This window comes from Danio aesculapii, chromosome 21, assembly GCF_903798145.1.
Source record: "Danio aesculapii chromosome 21, fDanAes4.1, whole genome shotgun sequence".
In the NCBI taxonomy this organism is placed as follows: domain Eukaryota; kingdom Metazoa; phylum Chordata; class Actinopteri; order Cypriniformes; family Danionidae; genus Danio; species Danio aesculapii.
In genome coordinates this window covers 36,915,854-36,935,853 of record NC_079455.1, presented here as the reverse complement: position 1 = coordinate 36,935,853, position 20,000 = coordinate 36,915,854, and the positions used below count along the sequence as shown (strand labels likewise).

Genomic DNA, 20,000 nt, shown 5'->3' with positions numbered 1-20,000 from the left:
CATTGTTTAGGATAACCACATGGTAAAGTTTACCTTCAGGCTCTATGATTTACTCTATGATTTAATATAATTGTAGAATATAATTCATCTCATCTCCTTTGTCATTTCTGTAGGCATTGAGAAAGAGAGAATAAACTCACCCCATTTGAACATCATCATGGTCAGTAAAACCGTCCCGGGACCCTTCAGATGCACTTTCCTGATCTCCATGGTGACGTAAAACAAACTAAATATTCCCAACTCGACTTCCTTTAAGCTTTAACGTCTCTCTGAGTCCTTCATAGTGGATCAGACATCAAATGAAACCATCAGATGTCCGAATTCCTGCTTGATCCTGTAATTCCAGCAAGCGCGAGGGTGTGTGTGTGTGTGTGTGTGTGGATCAGATGAGGTTCCTCTGTCCAGCATCAGAGTGTTCAGCAGCTCATTGTACATGCAGTAATGAGACTAACTCTGGCAGCCAATCAGGCTGGGGTTTACCACACTAATCACCCTGAGAGGGAGGAGCCGGAAAACCAGAAGTGGACTTCAGCACCAGGACTTGTAGTGTGAGTGTTTATTACAAAAGATCAGACAAAATATCCCACTGCGGACATCCAGGGATTTCTTCAAGGGTAAAAGTTATCCATAAAGCTACAAATGTTTTAATAACAATGACAGCTTAGTAAAAACACAAGATAAAATAAGACTTGTACATAATGCTTTAATTATCATTTCAGTTCTATTACAGTTTCATTAGGCTAATCATATTATATATAATTGTTATAATATTTAGAATGTTTTTGATTTCTTATACTTCTGTGAGGGTTTTTTTATCTTAATGAAATTTATAATTATTTTAGTGTTTATTTTCTATTTTCTAGTTTTACTAATTTATTTTATGAATGTATGCTTTTTAATTTATGCTTTTTGTCACATTTTCTATACATGTCATTCATTCATTCATTCATTCATTTTCTTTTCGGCTTAGTCCCTTTATTAATTCGGGGTCGCCACAGTGGAATGAACCGCCAACTTATCCAGCACATGTTTTACGCAGCGGATGCCCATCCAGCTGCAACCCATCTCTGGGAAACATCCATACACACTCACTTACACTCATACACTATGGACAGTTTAGCCTACCCAATTCACCTACGGCATGTCTTTGGACTGTGGGGGAAACCAGAGCACCCAGAGGAAACCCACACAAATGCAGGGAGGCGAGCTCTTACTGCGCCATTGCATTGCCCTTCTATACATGTGTAAAGCATAATAATTTTAATCAAAACTGTTACTGTTTTCTTTAAGTGTGTGTGTTATTGCTTTTATATTTCACATTAAACTATTAATTTCTATATAGTTTTAATGTCACTTTTGCTTTACTTTATTATCATAATTAAATATTCCTCAATAGCCACATTTTTTTCTATGCTTTTGCAGCCAAGCAGGAGAATGCTCAGGTAAGTTCAAAATGTACCTTATATAATAATAATAATAATAATAATAATAATAATAATAATAATAATAATAATAATAATAGTATTTCTACTTCTGTAGGGTTTTTATGCTTTTTTTAATTGATGCTTTTTGTCACATTTTCCATACGTGTGTACAGTATAATCATTTAAATTTTTCTTTATGTGTGTGCTATTGTTTTTATACATCTCATTCTACTTTATATGTAGTTTCAAGGTTGCTTTTGCTTCTCTGCTTTTCTGAATTCAACTCTCTCTCTCTCTCTCGTGTGCGTGTGTGTGTTCTTTTATATATATATATATTTAATCATTAAGAAAGAAATCATTAAGATAAATATATTTATTTTATACTTCTGTAGGGTTTTTTACTCTTAATGAAATGTATAATTATTTTAGTGTTTTTTTTATTAAAAAAGTACACTTTTTGATTATGCTTTTTGTCACATTTTTTTTATATGTGTGTAAAGTATAATCATTTTAATTTTTCCTTGTGTGTGTGTTATTGTTTTTATATTTCACTTTCTACTTTATATGTAGTTTTAATGTCGCTTTCGCATTACTTTATTATAATGATTAATAAATCCTTAATAACCACATTTTTTTCTATGCTTTTGCAGGTAAGCAGGAGAAAATGAGAAAATCAGGTAAGTTCAAAATGTGCATTATACAGTTGAAATCACAATTGTTATTAAACCCCTTTGAATTTTTTTTTCTTTTTTAAATATTTCCTAAATAATGTTTAACAGAGCAAGGAAATTTTCACAGTATGTCTGATCATATTTTTCTTCTGTAGAAAGTCTTATTTGTTTCCTTTCGGCTAGAATAAAAGCAGTTTTTAATAAAAAAATAAATAAAAAAAAACATTTTAAGGTCAAAATTATTAGCCCCTTTAAGCTACATTTGTTTTCGTTTGTCTACAGAACAAACCATCGTTATACAATAACTTGCCTAATCACCATATCCTGCCTAGTTAACCTAATTAACCTACTGTAGTTAAGCCTTTAAATGTCACTTTAAGCTGTATGAAGTCTCTTGAAAAATATCTAGTCAAATATTAATTACTGTCATCATGGCAAAGATAAAATAAATCAGATATTAGAGATGAGTTATTAAAACTATTATGTTTAGAAATGTGTTGAAAAAAATCTTCTCTCACTTAAACAGAAATTGGGGAAAAAACAAACGGGTGGCTAATCATTCAGGGGGCTAATAATTCAGGGGGGTTAATAATTCTGACTTCAAATGTAAATATGTTATTATTGATTCATATTCTTTATAGATTATTTTTATAATTATTAAGAATGTTTAAATAAAAACATACTTTTATACTTCTGTACGGTTTTTTACTCTTAATAAAATGTATAATTATTTTAATGTTTGCTTTATTTTATTAATGAAATGTATGCTTTTTGATTATGCTTTTTGTCACATTTTCCATACGTGTGTAAAGTATAATCATTTTAATTTTTCTTTATGTGTGTGTTATTGTTTTTATAATTCACATTCTTCTTTATATGCAGTTTTAAGGTCACTTTTTGCATTACTTTATTATCATGATTAAATATTGTTCAATACCCACATTTTTAATATACTTTTACAGCTAAGCAGGAGACAATGAGTACTCAGGAATTAAACTTCTGTAGGGTTTTTTACTCTTAATGACATTTATAATTATTTTAGTGTTTATTTTATTTTATTAATAAAATGTATGCTTTTAAATCACATGTAATGCTTGTTGGCACATTTTCCTTACATGTGTAATGTATAATCATTAAAATTTTTCTGTGTGTGTGTTATTGTTCACATTGTACTTTATATGCAGTTTTAATGTCACTTTTGCATTACTTTATTATCATGATTTATAGTTCCTAAATAACCACATTTTTTCTATGCTTTTGCAGGTGGGCAGACAATGAATGCTCACAGGTACAGGTAAGTTCAAAATGTGCATTATATATTTATATGATTATTATTTTATGAAGCTTTAATAGCACATTTTCATCATTTTGGTTATAGTTTTACTAATTTTGCTCTATTAATTTACTTTTGAATCTATTTCAGTTTCAATTCTAATAACTGCAATACTAAGGTTATACATTTATTTCACCTAATATATTTACTTTATTTCATCTCTGCTTTTTTATTTAATTACCAAAAACCCTTTTAGCCCGGTCATATGAGGCTGTGTGTTAGAAAAACATACTACACTAATCACGCTAATGCGAAGTTGGAAATTTGGATTTGTTTTGTGAGAAAACACTGAGCCCAGCTGGAGATTTTCTTTCACAAATCGAGACAATCCAAAAACCTTTCGTAAGTGATTCCCTGCTGCTGTTTTCCACCAGTGTGTATAATGAGCTGCTGAGATCTTTTCTCCTGCTGAGCTCAGCAATCACACAGTCCATTTGCATTAGTCATTAAAAGCTGCGTTTCTTTATAGTACTAAACCAACAACTACAGTACTTGTTTTTGTGAACTATGCTGCAACCTGTTGATTAAACACTAACCTCTGAATCATAGTGCATATTCTAAAAATAGTCTGTTTTCAGTTGAATAAAGCATACACAAGCAGAAAGCAGGACGATTAGTGTGGTGTTGTTTTGGGTTCATTTTGCTGGTGAACTGCCAGTCGCTGTGATGTAAGATGGTATTTGTATGCACTGTGAGAAATTTGTTAATGTTCTGAAACACACTCCACTAATCTTCTTACATTAAAGTATTCGTTTGGGGGGGAAATCAATTTACTCAACATTTACTCACCCTCAAGTGACTCTAAGACTTTGAGTTTCTTGCAAAAAACTCTTTTCTTACTTAGAGTTTTTGTCTCGTTTCTGGTCCAAATATCTACAAATTCTGAAATCATGAAGAACTTTTTAGACAAGCAATAAAATTGTCTTGTTTTAAGAAATAATGTGTCAAAATCAAGAGTTTTTTCTTAAAACAAGCTAAATAATCCGCCAATGGGGTTATTTTTTCTTTTGACATATTATTTTGCTTACTCCATTGGCAGATTATTTTGCTTGTTTTAGGGAAAAACTCACTTAAATTTGACATATTATTTCTTAAAACAAGACATTTTTTGCTTGTCTAGAAAATGCTTGATTTAAGAATTAGATATTTGGAAAAGAAAAGCAATTTTTACAGTGTTGCTGTTGAACGTAAAATATATTTGGAAGAGTCCTTAGAAAATAAAATATAATGGAAATCAATTTATCTTCTTTTGTATTCAACAGAACACATTTTTGATTCTACCGACCCTTCTTCACATATTATTAATGTTTTTTTCTGATTCTTTTTTAATTTGTTGATTTGTTTACTTGACGAAAATGTTATCCAAAAATATTGTACTAGTATTGTCCTAACAAATCATACATTAATAGAAAGATTATTTATTCAGCTTTCAGAATGTTTAAATTTCTGTTTCCAAAAATATGGTCCATGATGACAATTTTAATATACAATAAAAGACTAAAGTCACCTTATTTTTAAGGTAATATGATATGAAAGATAAAATGTAAGTACATCCAAACCTGATATTCATCCAATATAGGACAAATAAGATTTATTAAAAACACTTGTCTGTCCGAACAGACAGTCAGTTATTTGTGAATTATCACACGATCTGTTTACTAGAGGAAATTTTCACACTGTTTTGTTCTCTAAACCAGGAATAATCTGTAAATTTGGGGAAATAGCCAAAATACATCATATGGGACCAAATTACATATATATTTTTTAATGTTAAAAATCATTAGATTATTAAATTAAGATCCTGTTTCATGAAGATACTTTGTAAAACTGTTGATATGTCAAAACATTGCTAAGATTTTCATTTAGACAACTTTAAAGGAGATTTTCCCAGTATCTTTTTTTTTGTACCATCAGATTTTCAAAATCTATATCTCAACCAAATGTTATCCAAAAATATTGTACTAGTATTGTCCTAACAAATCATACATTAATAGAAAGATTATTTATTCAGCATTCAGAATGTTTAAATTTCAATTTCCAAAAATATGGTCCATGATGACAATTTTAATCTACAATAAAAGACTAAAGTCACCTTATTTTTAAGGTAATATGATATGAAAGATAAAATGTAAGTACATTTAAACCTGATATTCATCCAATATAGGACAAATAAGATTTATTAAAAACACTTCTCTGTCCGAACAGACATATATTTGTGATTGATTGAACGATCTGTTTACTACAGGAAATTTTCACACTGTTTTGTTCTCTGAGCCAGGAATAATCTGTAAATTTGGGGAAATTGCACATAAATGTGGCCAAAATACATCATATGGGTCCAAATTACATATATATATATTTTTTAATGTTAAAAATCATTAGATTATTAAATTAAGATCCTGTTTCATGAAGATACTTTGTAAAACTGTAGATATGTCAAAACATTGCTAAGAACTTCATTTAGACAAGTTTAAAATCAATGTTAATCTGTACTATCAGATTTTCGAAATCTGTATCTAGACCAAATGTTATTCAAAAATATTGTACTAGTATTATCCTAACTAACAAATCATACATTAATAGAAAGATTATTTATTCAGCTTTCAGAATGTTTAAATTTCAATTTCCAAAATTATGGTCCATGATCCCCATTTTAATATGCAATGAAAGACTAAAGTCACCTTATTTTTCATGTAATATAATATGAAAGATCAAATGTGTGTATGTACAAGTACATCCAAACCTAATATTCACCCAAACTAGGACAAGAAAGTTTTATCAAAAACACTATCTGTCCCCATGCACAGACAGTCAGCTATCTGTGATTCATCGCACGTTCTGTTTACTAGAGGAAATTTTCACACTGTTTTGTTCTCTGAGCCAGGAATAATCTGTAAACGCGTGTGCACATTTCACCGGACGCTGACGGCTTGTTTTCGAGGTTGTGACATGGTGTGTGTGTCACTGCTGGCCTTGAGATATACGGACAGAGATTTCTCACACTCATTCACATCTATTACAAAGCTTAAATGCAGCCTCGTAAGCTAAGAACATCATCTACAAGAGGATTGTCCAGACAAATCCATGAAGTTAAACGCTGTCAATGCAAACATATTTAGCCTCATGCTGAACCTCTTAACAGCTTGTTTCAGTCACTGAAGCTAACAGAGACTTTATATCACACAATTATGACTTTTATTTCTTGTTATATTAAGTTTACATCTCGACTTCTCTCTTTAGAATTGTAATATATAAACTCGCAATCGCATTATAAATTCAGAATTATAATATATAAACTGTATATTCAGTTATATTGGACCTCAAAATTAACTAAAGTTTTTTTTAAAGACCGTTTAAAGAAGAGATGCCCAAACTAGGGCCTGCGGGCCAAAGTTGGCCCATGGTAACCTTTGATTTGGCCCACCATCCCATCTGATAAGAGAGGGAGAATGATGGGCATCGTTTAGAGACTTTTTGTTAGTTTGTTTTATTGCTAAGCCCCAAAAGTAAATGGATATTAAAGGTTTCAAGTAAATGAATTAGATTTTTTTAAATGCACATACCGTCACCGGATGGATAGAGCGCAATGCAGAAACATCAGTGAGCAAATGGAGACAAAAGCTGACTCTGCTTGACTAGTGTATTCAACATTGAACTCCACTGTGCTATAAAAATGTGATTGTATTTTTATTGTAATAAGTTATAATAATATAATCAAAAAGGCGGCAACACCAAAACTCGAAAATTACCAATTTATTAAATTAAAAAGGTTAAAAAAAAAAAAGAGCAAAATGCTGCGATGAATACTGTCTGATGAAGAGCCGGTGTGCTTGAAACGCTATACGCTTTGTCCTAGCCTTTTTAAGTTAATACGTTTTTGGAGCTTTGGTGTTGCCGCCTTTTTGAATGTATTTTTGTATGTTTTGCTGTTTGGCTGAGCACCCATTTGGATAGATGTGTATGCTTTTGTGCATTTTTTAAAAGTAAGTTATTATAAAAAAATTATACTGCATTAGTTTATACGATTTAAAGTAATGTTTTTTTTTTTGTTAATTATTAAATTTTATGAAATATATTAGCTATAGCAACTTTAATGTAATATAGTTTGGTATATTTACCTTCGGTCCACAGCTCTCAGTTATATATATATATATAATTTTTTTTTTTTTTTTTTGGCCCTTCATTTGAAAAAGTTTGGGCACTCCTGGTTTAAAGGGATAGTTCACCTCAAAATTAAAATGCAATCACTATTTACTTTCGCTCAAGTGGTTTCAAACCTTTATACATTTCTTTGTTCTGTTGATCACAAAAGAATATACAGTGGGGAAAGCAAGTATTGAAATCGTCATGTTTATTTCTGGGAATAATATTTCTAGAGAAGGTGTTGACATGCAATTAAACCAGATTTTGATAAAAACCCAAAGAATATAAACGTCAAAACAAAAACAATCTGAAAAATGAGTTATGTGTAATAAGAATAAAATTACATAAGGAGAAAGTACTGAACTACTGAAACATGTTTAATACTTATAGACGCTTCTCATATGGAGAATGAAGTAACATGCAGTGCAAGTTGTTTTTTTCACAGACTTCAACAGAGTGTTAAAATCTTGATGGTTCTGTGGGTATCATCTGTCAAATCTGATCTTTAATTTGTATTTTCTATTGAATTCAAGTCAGGTGATTGGCTGGGCCATTCTACAGCTTGATTTTCTTTCTCTGAAAGCATTTGAGAGTTTCCTTGGCTGTGTTTTGGATCATTGTCTTGCTGAAATGTCCACCCTGGTTTCATCTTCATCATCCCGCTAATGTAGATGTTGGACTGAAGCAGCTAATATTCATTTACAATGATGAAGGGCAGAGGGTTGCTGAAGAAATAATGAGAGATTTCAGCTGCTGTCTGGTCTTTCACTGCCTTTCTACACCTCCCTTTCTTCACGTGTTTCATACTTATTCCCTGCGTCATTTCATTTTATTACGCATAACTTAGATTTGTTTTCTTTGCATATATGAATTTCTTTGGTTGTTACTAACACCTGGTGACTTGTTCAATACTTCTTTTCCCTGTTGTAGTTGAAGAATGTTGGAAACCTGTAACCATTGACTTCTGTAGTAGGAAAAAAATACTATGGAGGTCAATGGTTACAGGTTTCCAAATGTTTTAAAATAGCTTTTTTTAATTAACAGAAGAAAGAAACGCGCAAAGGTTTGAAACAAGTAAAAGGTGAATGCATTTTTAATTTGAAATCTTGACTGCTTAGTGCACTTCAATAATACTTTAAAAAGTGCCATGTTTTTAGAAAACTTGTAATTAAATACACAATTTTATGATTAAGACGTCACACTTTATTTTGATTGTCCGTTTGTTGAATTTAAGTTACATTTGCATCTACATGCCAACTATTTCTCATTAGGTTATAAGTAGACTGTTAGGTTGGGGTTACTGTAAGTTGACTTGTACTTGGAAAGTTAAATGTCTGTTGAAGCAGTATCAACAGATATTAAGCAGAAAGTCTACTAATACTCAACTGGACCATCAAAATAAAGTGTTACCAATGTTTTTTGTTAACCATAATAGTCTGAGATGAGATGAGGGTGAAGAAATAATGACAAAACATTCACTTTTACTCAATATACAGAGTCTGAGATGTGCTTTGGAGGTTTTCTTTGACCTGTAAATGTGTGTGCGGCTCTTCTTGTAACTAGACCTCTCTATTTTCTCAATGATAGGCTTGCGAGATACTAGCGAGATACTTGTGTCTTTATCTTCAGTGTTCTGTTCTTTAAACAGCAGCATGACTTTCAGATTTAAAGCCTGACTGGTGTGTCAACTGAACAAATGAATTAACACAATTAGGAGTTGCAGATAAACCACATATCTACACATTGGTTTCTGTTGTATTTTATGTGTCCATATACTGTTTTTTTTTCCTTTGTTAGTTTGTTTTTGTAAGTTTATGTGCATTAAATCTGGAAATTGTGATATTTATAAGTCTATTCAATAGGGCTGAGCGATATGGCAAAAATGTCATCTCAATTAATTCTTTTTTCATTGAACAATAATGATATATATATTTCGATATCAGTTATTAATGCTTCCAGAATTAAAAGAGTATGCTAACAATGACTGAAGCCACAAAAAATGAGAGGGTCCATTAAACTTCATAAGCTATTTTTGGTGTCCGATCGTTTATGGTGGCCAAAAATTCGGTGCATCTCTGATATAAACACACTTCTAGATTTCCATTGTTGCATTTTTCTACTGTGTGATTGAGATCAATATAGAGTAAAAAGCTTGTCATTGTTATTGACATAAATTTTATGGCAATTCGATATCATATCATTTATCAGCCCAGCCCTACTATTTAATAACCAATTGGTTTTTATATAGAATGTTTTAATGAACAGCTCCTAAAAAATGCTGCTTTGATTCAACCCAATGCTGTGTCAAATAAGGACAAACCCAACAGTTTTGTGAAAAAAAAATAATTTAAATAAAGTAATAATAATAAAACATTTAACCCATTTTGGAAAATAATATTTAATATTGTTAGAATTTTAATAATCAAATTATTGGTTGAAACTGCAACCTAACATCATCTTCAGTTCAACAAATGCAAAGTGCAAACTGGTGGATGATGTAAGCCTGACGCGTGCTGATTTAAGTGGATAAAGTGGTCAAGGGTCCAAGTATCTGATTGGTTAGCAGCTATACTGGAAGTGGGCTTGAACTGGATTTAAGGGGCTCAACAAATTGGATCTTCATATTAGGCAGGTTTGAGAAAACAGGATTGTAACTTGATGCATCATGCATTGTCACAGTCTGACAGTATAAAATGTGCTCAGCTTTTATATACAAGACAAACTCGGACACTTTTGAGAAACATTGCACATTTCTTATTTGGATGCTTAATGTTTTGTACACAAAAATATTCTGGGTTGTCATAATCCAACATTAGGTCAAATGTGGAACTTTTTATGTTTTTTTTTTCAATTAAATCTAATTTTATTTTTATTTTTTAATGACAAACCCAGCTTTTTTTAGATTGTATATTTTTCAGAATGTTCACAAAACCTGTAATCAGGGTCATTTGTTTCAATTGAGATTTATACATCATTTAAAAGGCGAATAAATTAGCGTTTAGAAAATCTGTATTCTGAGGGTGCAAAAGAATCTAAATATTGAGAAAATCTTCCTAATTTTAAATTAGGTACTTAGCAATGCATATTACTAATCAGAAACATAAGTTTTGACATATTTACCGTAAAACATTTACAAGAGATCTTCATGGAACATGATGTTTACTTAATATTTTGGCCAGAATAAAAGCATTTTTTTTATTAAAACAATTTTAAGGTCAATATTATTAGCCTCCTTAAACAATTTTTTTCAATTAGCTGCAGAACAAACCATTGTTTTACAATGACTTGCCTAATTGCCCTACTTGCCTTGCACTTTAAGCTGAATACTAGCATCTTGAAAAATATCTAGTTAAAATATTTAACGTCACCATCATGGCAAAGATGAAATAAATCAGTGATTACAAATGAGTTATTGAAACTATTATGTTTAGACACTCTCCATTAGCCCCCCTGAATTATTAGCCCCCCTGTTTATTTTTTTCCCCCAATTTGTGTTTAATGGAGAGAAGATTTTTGTCAACACATTATTAAACAATATAGTTTTAATAATCAATTTCTAATAACTTCTAAAAGATTTATTTTATCATTGCCATGGTGACAGTAAAAAATATTTTACTAGATGTTTTTCAAGACACTTCTATACAGCTTAAAGTGACATTTAAAGGCTTAACTAGGTTAATTAGGTTAACTAGGAAGGTTAGGGTAATTGGGCAAGTTATTGTATAACGATGGTTTGTTCTGTAGACTATTGGAAAAAAATGTATAAAGGGGCTAATAATATTTACCTAAAAATGGTTTTTGAATGGCTTTTATTCTACCTGAAATAAAACAATTAAGACTTTCTCCAGAAGAACAAATATTATCAGACATACTGTGAAAATTTCCTTGTTTTGATAAACATAATTTGGGAAATATTTTAAAAAAGAAAAAAAATTCAAAGAGGGGGCTTATAATTCCGACTTAAACTGTGTGTGTGTCTATATGTATATGTATATACATCTATATATATATATATATATATATATATATATATATATATATATATATATATATATATATATATATATATATATATATATAGTACATACATATGTAAGTTTGTTTGTATGTATGACAATTAAAAATGCTATAAATACAAATTTTAATTACTAGGCAGTGGATTTCAATATGATGGTGTTTCAACCTACCTAATGAGATCCATTTGATTGTTTCATTTGGGTTACTCCTGAGCTCATCTCCAGGACATGCATCCCCATATGGAACTGTAATAAGATTAAGATGCACTGAAATGACAATGACATTCAGACCTACATTCACCAGCAAAAAACTAATCAGCACCCCTTAAACAACCTGCAAAACCAGCCCATATGGCCAGTTTAAAACGGTCCCATCCTCATACTCAATGCTGTAAGCAAGACCCCTGAGACGTAACCCTAAGTACCCTGATAAAGAGTAATCTGCAGCTGTCTGCATTAAAGTGACACATGCACACCACGCTTCTAACAGCACGGCTTAGTACACAAGAATGAGTGTGATTGGATTATGAGTCGCAAATCTTTTTGACAGCACACACACCATAAGCACTTCATCATGCTGTCACAATGTAATGATGTGAAACTCTTCATATCGTTCAGGTATAAATATATTTATAATTTTAATGTAGTGCAGATGCTTTGTATCTACAAAACATCTACATTACTACACTACATTGAAAATAATGAAAAATAATGGGGGTTTTTTTCTTAGGCTACATGGTCTGATAGTTGTATTTTGAATTAATTGCAAAAGTACATGACTTCAAGATATTTACATTTATGTGATTTCTGGATTATTACAAATATATCTTGTCGTAAATGTTGCAATAATTAGATACATAAACCTCATTATACGATCAATGATATATAATGATATACTGTCAATGTCATATATAATGCATAAAAATTTGTTACATTTCTGCGCTTTCTCTACTCCCATTGGCCTTTTGAAATAAAGTTACTGTAATATCCCAGTAGAGGGAGCCATTCAGCTTATTATCACCGTTCTCACACTATTGTTATTATAATTCAAAATATCAAGTTAACTTTGCTTAATTTATAAAGCCTTTTATTATAGCTTTAGAGTGGATATATGATTAAGAAATTGTCAATTCTGAATGAACCAGAATAGCAGAGTTATACGCCATAATGTCAATAGTTAGTTAAGAGGTTGTCCCTTAATTGTGGTTGTAATGCTGATTTGCAAACAAAATGTGATATTATAAAAATACGAAGGTCTTTAAAAGATTTCAAATTTAAATTCTTTACATTCTTTAAAAAATGTGTTTGCTGTGCTTTAAATAAGTTGATTTGATATTTTTTTAGAGTGAAAAATGTTATATAGATTATATAGTTTAAATAACTAGCATCAACACTGGTAAACTATAATAAATAAGAAGCAGCTGATGTGTCGAGAATATAACAGTATATTACATTAGTGTTTTATTTAAACATTCAGTCTAATAACTTTCAATATCCATGTGTCTTATTTATAGACACTTGTTTGTAACGCAGTTTTACCTTTTACACTTTGTTTTTTTTATAACAATATAAATTAGGCTGCATTCCTTATATTTTATTTATTTTTATATACAGTGTAGGTTATTTCCTTCTAGCTGCTAATACTTAAGTCTGACACATTTTCAAATAAACAGTTCACTTCTCTGCATTGAAAAAATATGAGTGTACAGTATAATATAATTAGTAAGAAAATAGTAGGCCTGCCAAGACTCAAAATGTAGCTCGCGAGCAATTCCAGTGTTATGGATGTGATATTTGCTGTAAAATCTCAAAACATAAATTCACATTTGTATATAATAACATTATATTAAAACTAACCACAGTGTTACGGGATCAGAAAACTATTAATCTGTAAAGATTTATTATAATTTAAATTAGGAAAATAAACATGAATTATGGATGTGACCAAAAAAGTTAGCGAGTTTACGGTATACAACATTGTAGAATTTCTATGAACTAAACTGCACAACCAATTGAAACAATGCTAATCAAAAGGCTAATACTCTATAAAGCAAAAAATATTTATTTTATATTTTTGCATTTATGAGGGAAAAGCTTCGTTACGGATGTGACAGATGTAATTGCCACTTGTGGGATTTTGGGTAATTAAATATAATTGTCTGAAAGCATTGACATTTTGAGAACTTTTACAGTACTGTAATATACAAGCCTATACACACACAAACACACACACACCTAGAAAGGGCGCCATTTTGGTGAAAATTTGGCATGGCAAGGTTGACATTTGCATGTTGCTTTACCAGAAAAATCTTTTTACCTAGGCCATATGCTTCATTCTCTATATCACAAGACGTCTGAAGACATTAAATTATCTTTCTTAGGTACAGGTCTATATTTTACAAGCATTACTCACAGAAATACTTTTTCTCTTCTGCTCCCTAACAAACCCCGCGAACTTTGGTTTCCTCACAAGGCCTTATAAGGAGAAAGGGGAGGAGTGTAAAACGTCATTGAGGTCTGGTTTTACCTCTTCGTCTTCTAAGTTGTCATTCGAAAGTTGAATTGACTAATGACTGTAATGCGATGAAACAGACGTATAAATAGAGTCATTGCATATGTTGTGGGAGCATATGTAGAATTTCCCCTGGTTTTGTAATAACAGAATGTGAAAACCTCACGAATCCCAGTGCAGGTGATCCCAACCGCGGGTTACGTCACTTGAGTGGACTTTGAAATCCTGCACAGTAAAATGAAAGCGAAAGACAAGGGGAATTTAGATTGAGAAGTGAGATTGTACAACGTGTCTTCATTCAGTATTGCTGTCTTTTTAGTACACGACACGGTGGTTTGTAAGGAGTCAAGTTTCAGAATGAGTTCACAAGCTTCTAAAGATAACAGGTAAGACTCTGAGTTTATATACTTTCACACACAAAAGTCTATTATGGCTATTATTTAATTGATACATTCTTTACGTAGGTTGTTGTATTATTGTGTTTTGACAACTTTTAAGATTACATTTACACTCTTTATGTACTTTATGTACTTTGCCTAAACTGCCAAATCAATAATAGTTAATCATGTTTAAGTGAATTTCTCCATTTTGACATTGTGTTTTAAAGTGTATGTTGTATTTACAGTACTGCCACGAAGCCCTTTGTGTTTGAGCCCTATAAGAAGCATAAAAACATAGGCAAATGTTTAATCATCAGTAATGAACACTTCCCTGGTGAGTTCTCTATCAGCCTGTATTTGATCTAAGACCTGCTTACAATATTTAAACTTTTGTTTGAGATATAATTGCCCTTTTAAATGGCAAATATAATTATACTATTCATCATCAAAATTGCAATTTTAACTTGATGTTAATTATGTAATAGGTAGTGGCTTAAAAAAACTTAGAATAATTGTATTATATATAATTAATAATTATTATATTATTCAATTAGATAGCTGAATTTATTTTCAGTCTGTATCTTAACTGAACAAGGATAAAGTTGTTTAATGCATTATTTGTTTACAGTATTTAAATGCTGCTTTAAATGTCTGAAAAAGTAATCTTTATCCTGATTCAACTATCTGTAGCATGAATTTGCACTTTAACACATTTTCTTTAACCTTGATTCTTGCTGACTTCAGCTATCCTGTTTTGAGGTTTAATACCACAGCGGCTTCTAGTCTTGAGATTCTATGCATGTGATTTTTAGCAGTAGTCCTGTTTTGTTGCCTTTCTGTTCCTCATATAAAAAAAAAAAACTCACTATAGCTTATTTTGCATTGATGAATGGTCAACTCTGGTCAAACATAATGTAAAAAATTTATTAAATTAAAAGGAGTTATGCGAGTATGTGAAACACTTCATAATAACTACACACTATAAATCATTCATTAAGCACTAGCATTTAGTGAATTCATTATCTGTTAAGCATTAACTCTACATTAATAAACATTAGTAAGCAGTTTATAACTACAGCTTCAAATGGTGTATTCTTGACTTATAAACACATTTATAATGTGCTTAATAATTGTGTTTTCATACTTTATTAATGATTTATTTTTCATTACTAAATTAAGTATTGCATTATTTACAAACCAGTTATTTAAGTATAGTTGGTGATTTTTAAAGATCATTCAGAATGCATTAGTAAATGATTAATAAACTATGGAAATCAACGTTTATAAATCTTATTATTCAGGCATATGCTAATAGTTAATTTGTATGCTAATAAATGCTTTATAAACTCAACTTCATCCAGTTTTGTGACCTAATCCAAAGTGAGGACTATTTATGCTTTATAAATCCCTTATAAATAACAATTAAAGGCGCACTTATATTCTAAACAGGAAAAACAGAAAATAAATGACTTTATTCATTTCTATTTATTTTAAGATACACAAATGAAATCATCAAATGAAAAAAGAAATCTTTGCACTCGTAACTAAAATAAAATTACTGTACAGTTTAAACTTGGCTAAATAACATTGAAATGTTGTATCATAATATATTTTTACACTATTATATTGTTGTTGTTTTATCCAATTTTTACAGTAATTTTACTGTAATTTATTTTTTTAGATAGGATTGCAAAGATTATTGTTTATTTGATACCAAGCCTTTAATTGTCATTTATATTGGATTCAATATAAATAGCTTAAATAGTCCTCACTTTAGATTAGATCACAGAACTGCAAGTTGAGTTAATAAAGCATTTATTAACATACATAGTAACCATTAATATATGCCTGAATAATAAGATATAAACGTTGATTTCAGTAGTAATAATTTACTAACTCATTCTGAATGATGTTTAAAACCATCTACTACTCTTGAATACAACTGGTTTGTAAATAATGCAATACTTAATTTAGTAATGAAATATAAATCACTCAAATTATGAAAATACAATCGTTAAGCACATTATAAATGTGTTTATATGTCAAGAATAGAGAATTTGTAACTGCAGTTACAAACTGCTGACTAACGTTTATTAATGTACAGTTAAAGCTTAACAAATAATGAATTCACTATATGCTAATGCCTAATAAATGATTCATAGTGTGGAGTTATTTTAAAGTGCTACCAAAAGTTTTTTAATTCAGTTTATACATGTTGATTTTGGGGTCCTGAAAAAGCAAACCTTTGAACATGGGTTTCAATTGTGCATGTTTTTAAATTGTAGCTTTATTGTCTTCATGTGAAATACAAACATGCAATTTTATGAACACAGTGGCACCATGCACATTGTGTGTTAACTCACTTAGTGTAACATAGCGATTCTTTACAAAGCGGGATCACCAATTACTTGGGATGCACAGCGTTTTTCATTATTATTATTATTATTAATATTATTATTATTATTAGTAGTACTATATTATTTTTATTATTATTATTATTATTAGTAGTAGTAGTATTAGGGCTGCACAATATATTGTTTCAACATCTATCTTTCACTAAAATAAATTATTAAAAGATGATTCCTTGGATTTACTCAATTTTTAAACAGAAGTGGTTGTAAACAATTTATTTGGGCTGAATTTAAACAAACAAATTGTTAAACATTACTAAATTAGTTTGTTTGTTTGTTTAAATTCAACACATAAATTGTTTGCAACAAATCTGCAGACAATATTTATTCAGTGCAATGTGCAAATCCGCAATAGTCACATCGCAGGATCTGCAATGTCAGTTTAGGTGAAGTTCCGTTCTAGCTCATTCGTCCATTAGGAAATTTAAGTTGGATTAATGTTGATGAGGAACAACATTTTGAAGTTCAGTCTTAATAGAATGAAAGCTTTTCATTTGGTTGTTTTGTTTTGTTTTTAAGGCCTATGACTCTAAGATGTCAAGTGTATTCAAATCATTTGTGTATACGAAATTATAATATTTATAGTTTTAACAGATTAGACTGTGTAGTGTTATTTATTTCTATTTAATTATTTAATTTCTGTACCTGAATACAATAAAACTCTCCTGAAAACCATAAAATGCTGTCTGTTGGATTTATGCAGATCATCTGTCCAACAAAATCATGTCAATCAATATAAAATTATGAAGTCTTTCTAAATTGAGCTATTCAAGTCATCTGAACAAATTATATTCATATTAGAGCTGCACGATTCTGGCTAAAATGAGAATCACAATTTTTCTTTTGCCTAAAATCAATATCACGATTGTCTCACGATTCTGTAGATGTAAAATAAAGGCTAATATGCGTAGGCTATTATTATTGGTATTTCTCAAACTAATGGTAAAGCAACAATAATAATGTTAGGCCTATGTGTAGGTCTACTGTTGGTTAAAATGCTAAATTTTGTATAGACTTGGAATGACTTTAAATACGTCCTGGATGTTAATGCACAGTAAAGTCAATCAGCATATAATTATTCATAATTCTGAATTTAAATAACTGTTTTAGACATATGCTTGTCATTTGTCATTAAGAACATTATTAGACTATTTTTTTCAGTGGTAAAATGAAACATTTCTCATTATATTCAACATTATATAGGCAAGAGTAGGTATACTGACCCAGTCAGCATTTATTTTCATGCACAACATTTTGCAACTTTATTACTTGTTATTCACAGCCTATGCAGGTTCTGTTCACTGAAGTATACACCACTGACGGGCACGCACATGTCCTCTCAATAGTAAACAAACAGTGCGTCAACTCATGTGTGATTTCGCGGCCCCGAATACATCATTACATGAAGACAGAAATGACATTTTTGGGTGAATTATACCTTATAAATACAGTATGTGACACTTTTAACACCATTTGGAGGTGTCCATGTTGCTGAGCAATGCATATGCCTTTATCCTTCTCTCCTGACAATGAAAATATAATTGGCTGAATCATAGAAAAGCTGAGGTAAGATCGTGTGTAGGGTTGAATTGAGATTGCAATCTTTTTTGATTAATTGTGTAGCTCTAATTCAAATCACAATAGATGTTGCAGATTAACAAAACATGTCAGTTTTTTCCAATATCGTGCAACCCTAATTATTATTATTATTATTATTTAGTAATTATTTTAACAACAACATTGTTTTCTCTATGCAAAGCTAAACATAAACTTTAAACAGTTTTATGTATCCTGTACAAGATGGAACCTTTTTCTTGGTTCTCAAAAAAGTAGCCATGGGCACATATTCCCTATGGACCTGAGTTTTTAATTTATTTATTTTTAATCATGTAGGGCTGTATATAGGGTTTAATAATGTTCACTGTGATTAAATGTTTACTAAAACATGAACATTTAATCATAACCCAGGCTCATTGAAGATATGTGCCCAGGGCTACATTATTGTCTTGAAGCAGACTGATGATTCATTTGATTGCTGAATAAACATTCGACTCATTTTTTGTAATTTATAACTTTCTCATTTGTTCTAAAAGAATCACTGAAAGAATGTTTAAGTGGATACACAAACATTAAATTCCTTTCATTCCCAGGTTCACCACACTTGTATAGAAAGGGTAATTCAGTAGACGAACGCAGACTTTCAAGCACATTCAAGTCCCTGGGTTTTCATGTAAAGGTAGAAAACAACCTGACAGCTGATCAAATGATCGGTGCACTGAGAAAAGGTACAGAACGGTGTCTTATTCAGAATACTGGTTGTGTCATTATGCCTGTTTGAATTCATAAACAGAGTTTGTGTCTTAGTGTCTAAGGAGGACCACACAGATAATTCCTGCTTTGTATGTGTGCTGATGAGCCATGGAGAGGAAGGGACAATCCTTGGATCGGATGAACGCTGGATCCCTGTCAAAACTCTGACCTCTCTCTTGACCTCTAACCTCTGCCCTAGCCTGCGGGACAAGCCAAAAATTTTCTTCCTACAAGTAAGTGTCACTTTTGTTACTTCAGACTTAGAGAAAGCTGAATAAATGTCTCTAAGTCTTTCCACTATCGAAAAGTGATGCCAAAATTTCACATGGATGGCTGCTGCCATCTTGTGCAGATTGGAGCCAGATTCTGTGCTGTAACAATCATACGTTAAGCCCGTGTTGTCTAAGTCCCAGCCAAACATCCTAAGAACTACATCAAATGATGGAAACCATATTTGAAGTATAATTAAAATGTTTATTTTTTAAAGTTGCATGTTCCAATCATTTACATGGAGAATTATATGCTATTCTGCAGCCAGCCACCAGAGGGCAATGAATGCATTACTGCTTCACTTTTTAGAAAAAATAAGGAACACTTTGTTGTCCTTTTTAAAAGTATTTATGGTTGAATTGATTCCATATTTAGGCTTGTAGAGGAGTGGAATATGATCCTGGTGTCGAAGCAGACAGTGTTGAAGCGTCTGAAAACTTTTTCGGAATATCTGATGTCCCTGAGATGGATTTTCTCTGCTGTTATTCCACAGTGGAAGGTTTGCATTAACAAACTTGATGTATTTATGT

At 30.9% G+C, this 20,000-nt stretch overlaps 2 protein-coding genes across 2 annotated transcripts in view; one reads left to right on the top strand and one right to left on the bottom strand.

Annotated features, from left to right (window-relative positions):
• The window catches only part of crb2a (crumbs cell polarity complex component 2a), a 32,734-nt gene extending 32,386 nt beyond the window's left edge, over positions 1 to 348 (bottom strand). The window contains 1 exon segment of the mRNA XM_056445706.1: positions 141 to 348. Within this exon segment, the coding sequence (XP_056301681.1) occupies positions 141 to 210 (70 nt within the window). The 5' untranslated portion in view covers positions 211 to 348.
• Positions 349 to 559: 211 nt separating this feature from the next.
• The window catches only part of casp21 (caspase 21, apoptosis-related cysteine peptidase), a 20,033-nt gene continuing 592 nt past the window's right edge, over positions 560 to 20,000 (top strand). Inside the window, exons 1-7 of the mRNA XM_056446404.1 lie at positions 560 to 614; positions 3,359 to 3,389; positions 14,419 to 14,485; positions 14,725 to 14,813; positions 19,041 to 19,175; positions 19,255 to 19,433; positions 19,846 to 19,969. Of these exons, the coding sequence (XP_056302379.1) occupies positions 3,374 to 3,389; positions 14,419 to 14,485; positions 14,725 to 14,813; positions 19,041 to 19,175; positions 19,255 to 19,433; positions 19,846 to 19,969 (610 nt within the window). The 5' untranslated portion in view covers positions 560 to 614; positions 3,359 to 3,373. The remainder of the gene's footprint in view (positions 615 to 3,358; positions 3,390 to 14,418; positions 14,486 to 14,724; positions 14,814 to 19,040; positions 19,176 to 19,254; positions 19,434 to 19,845; positions 19,970 to 20,000) is intronic.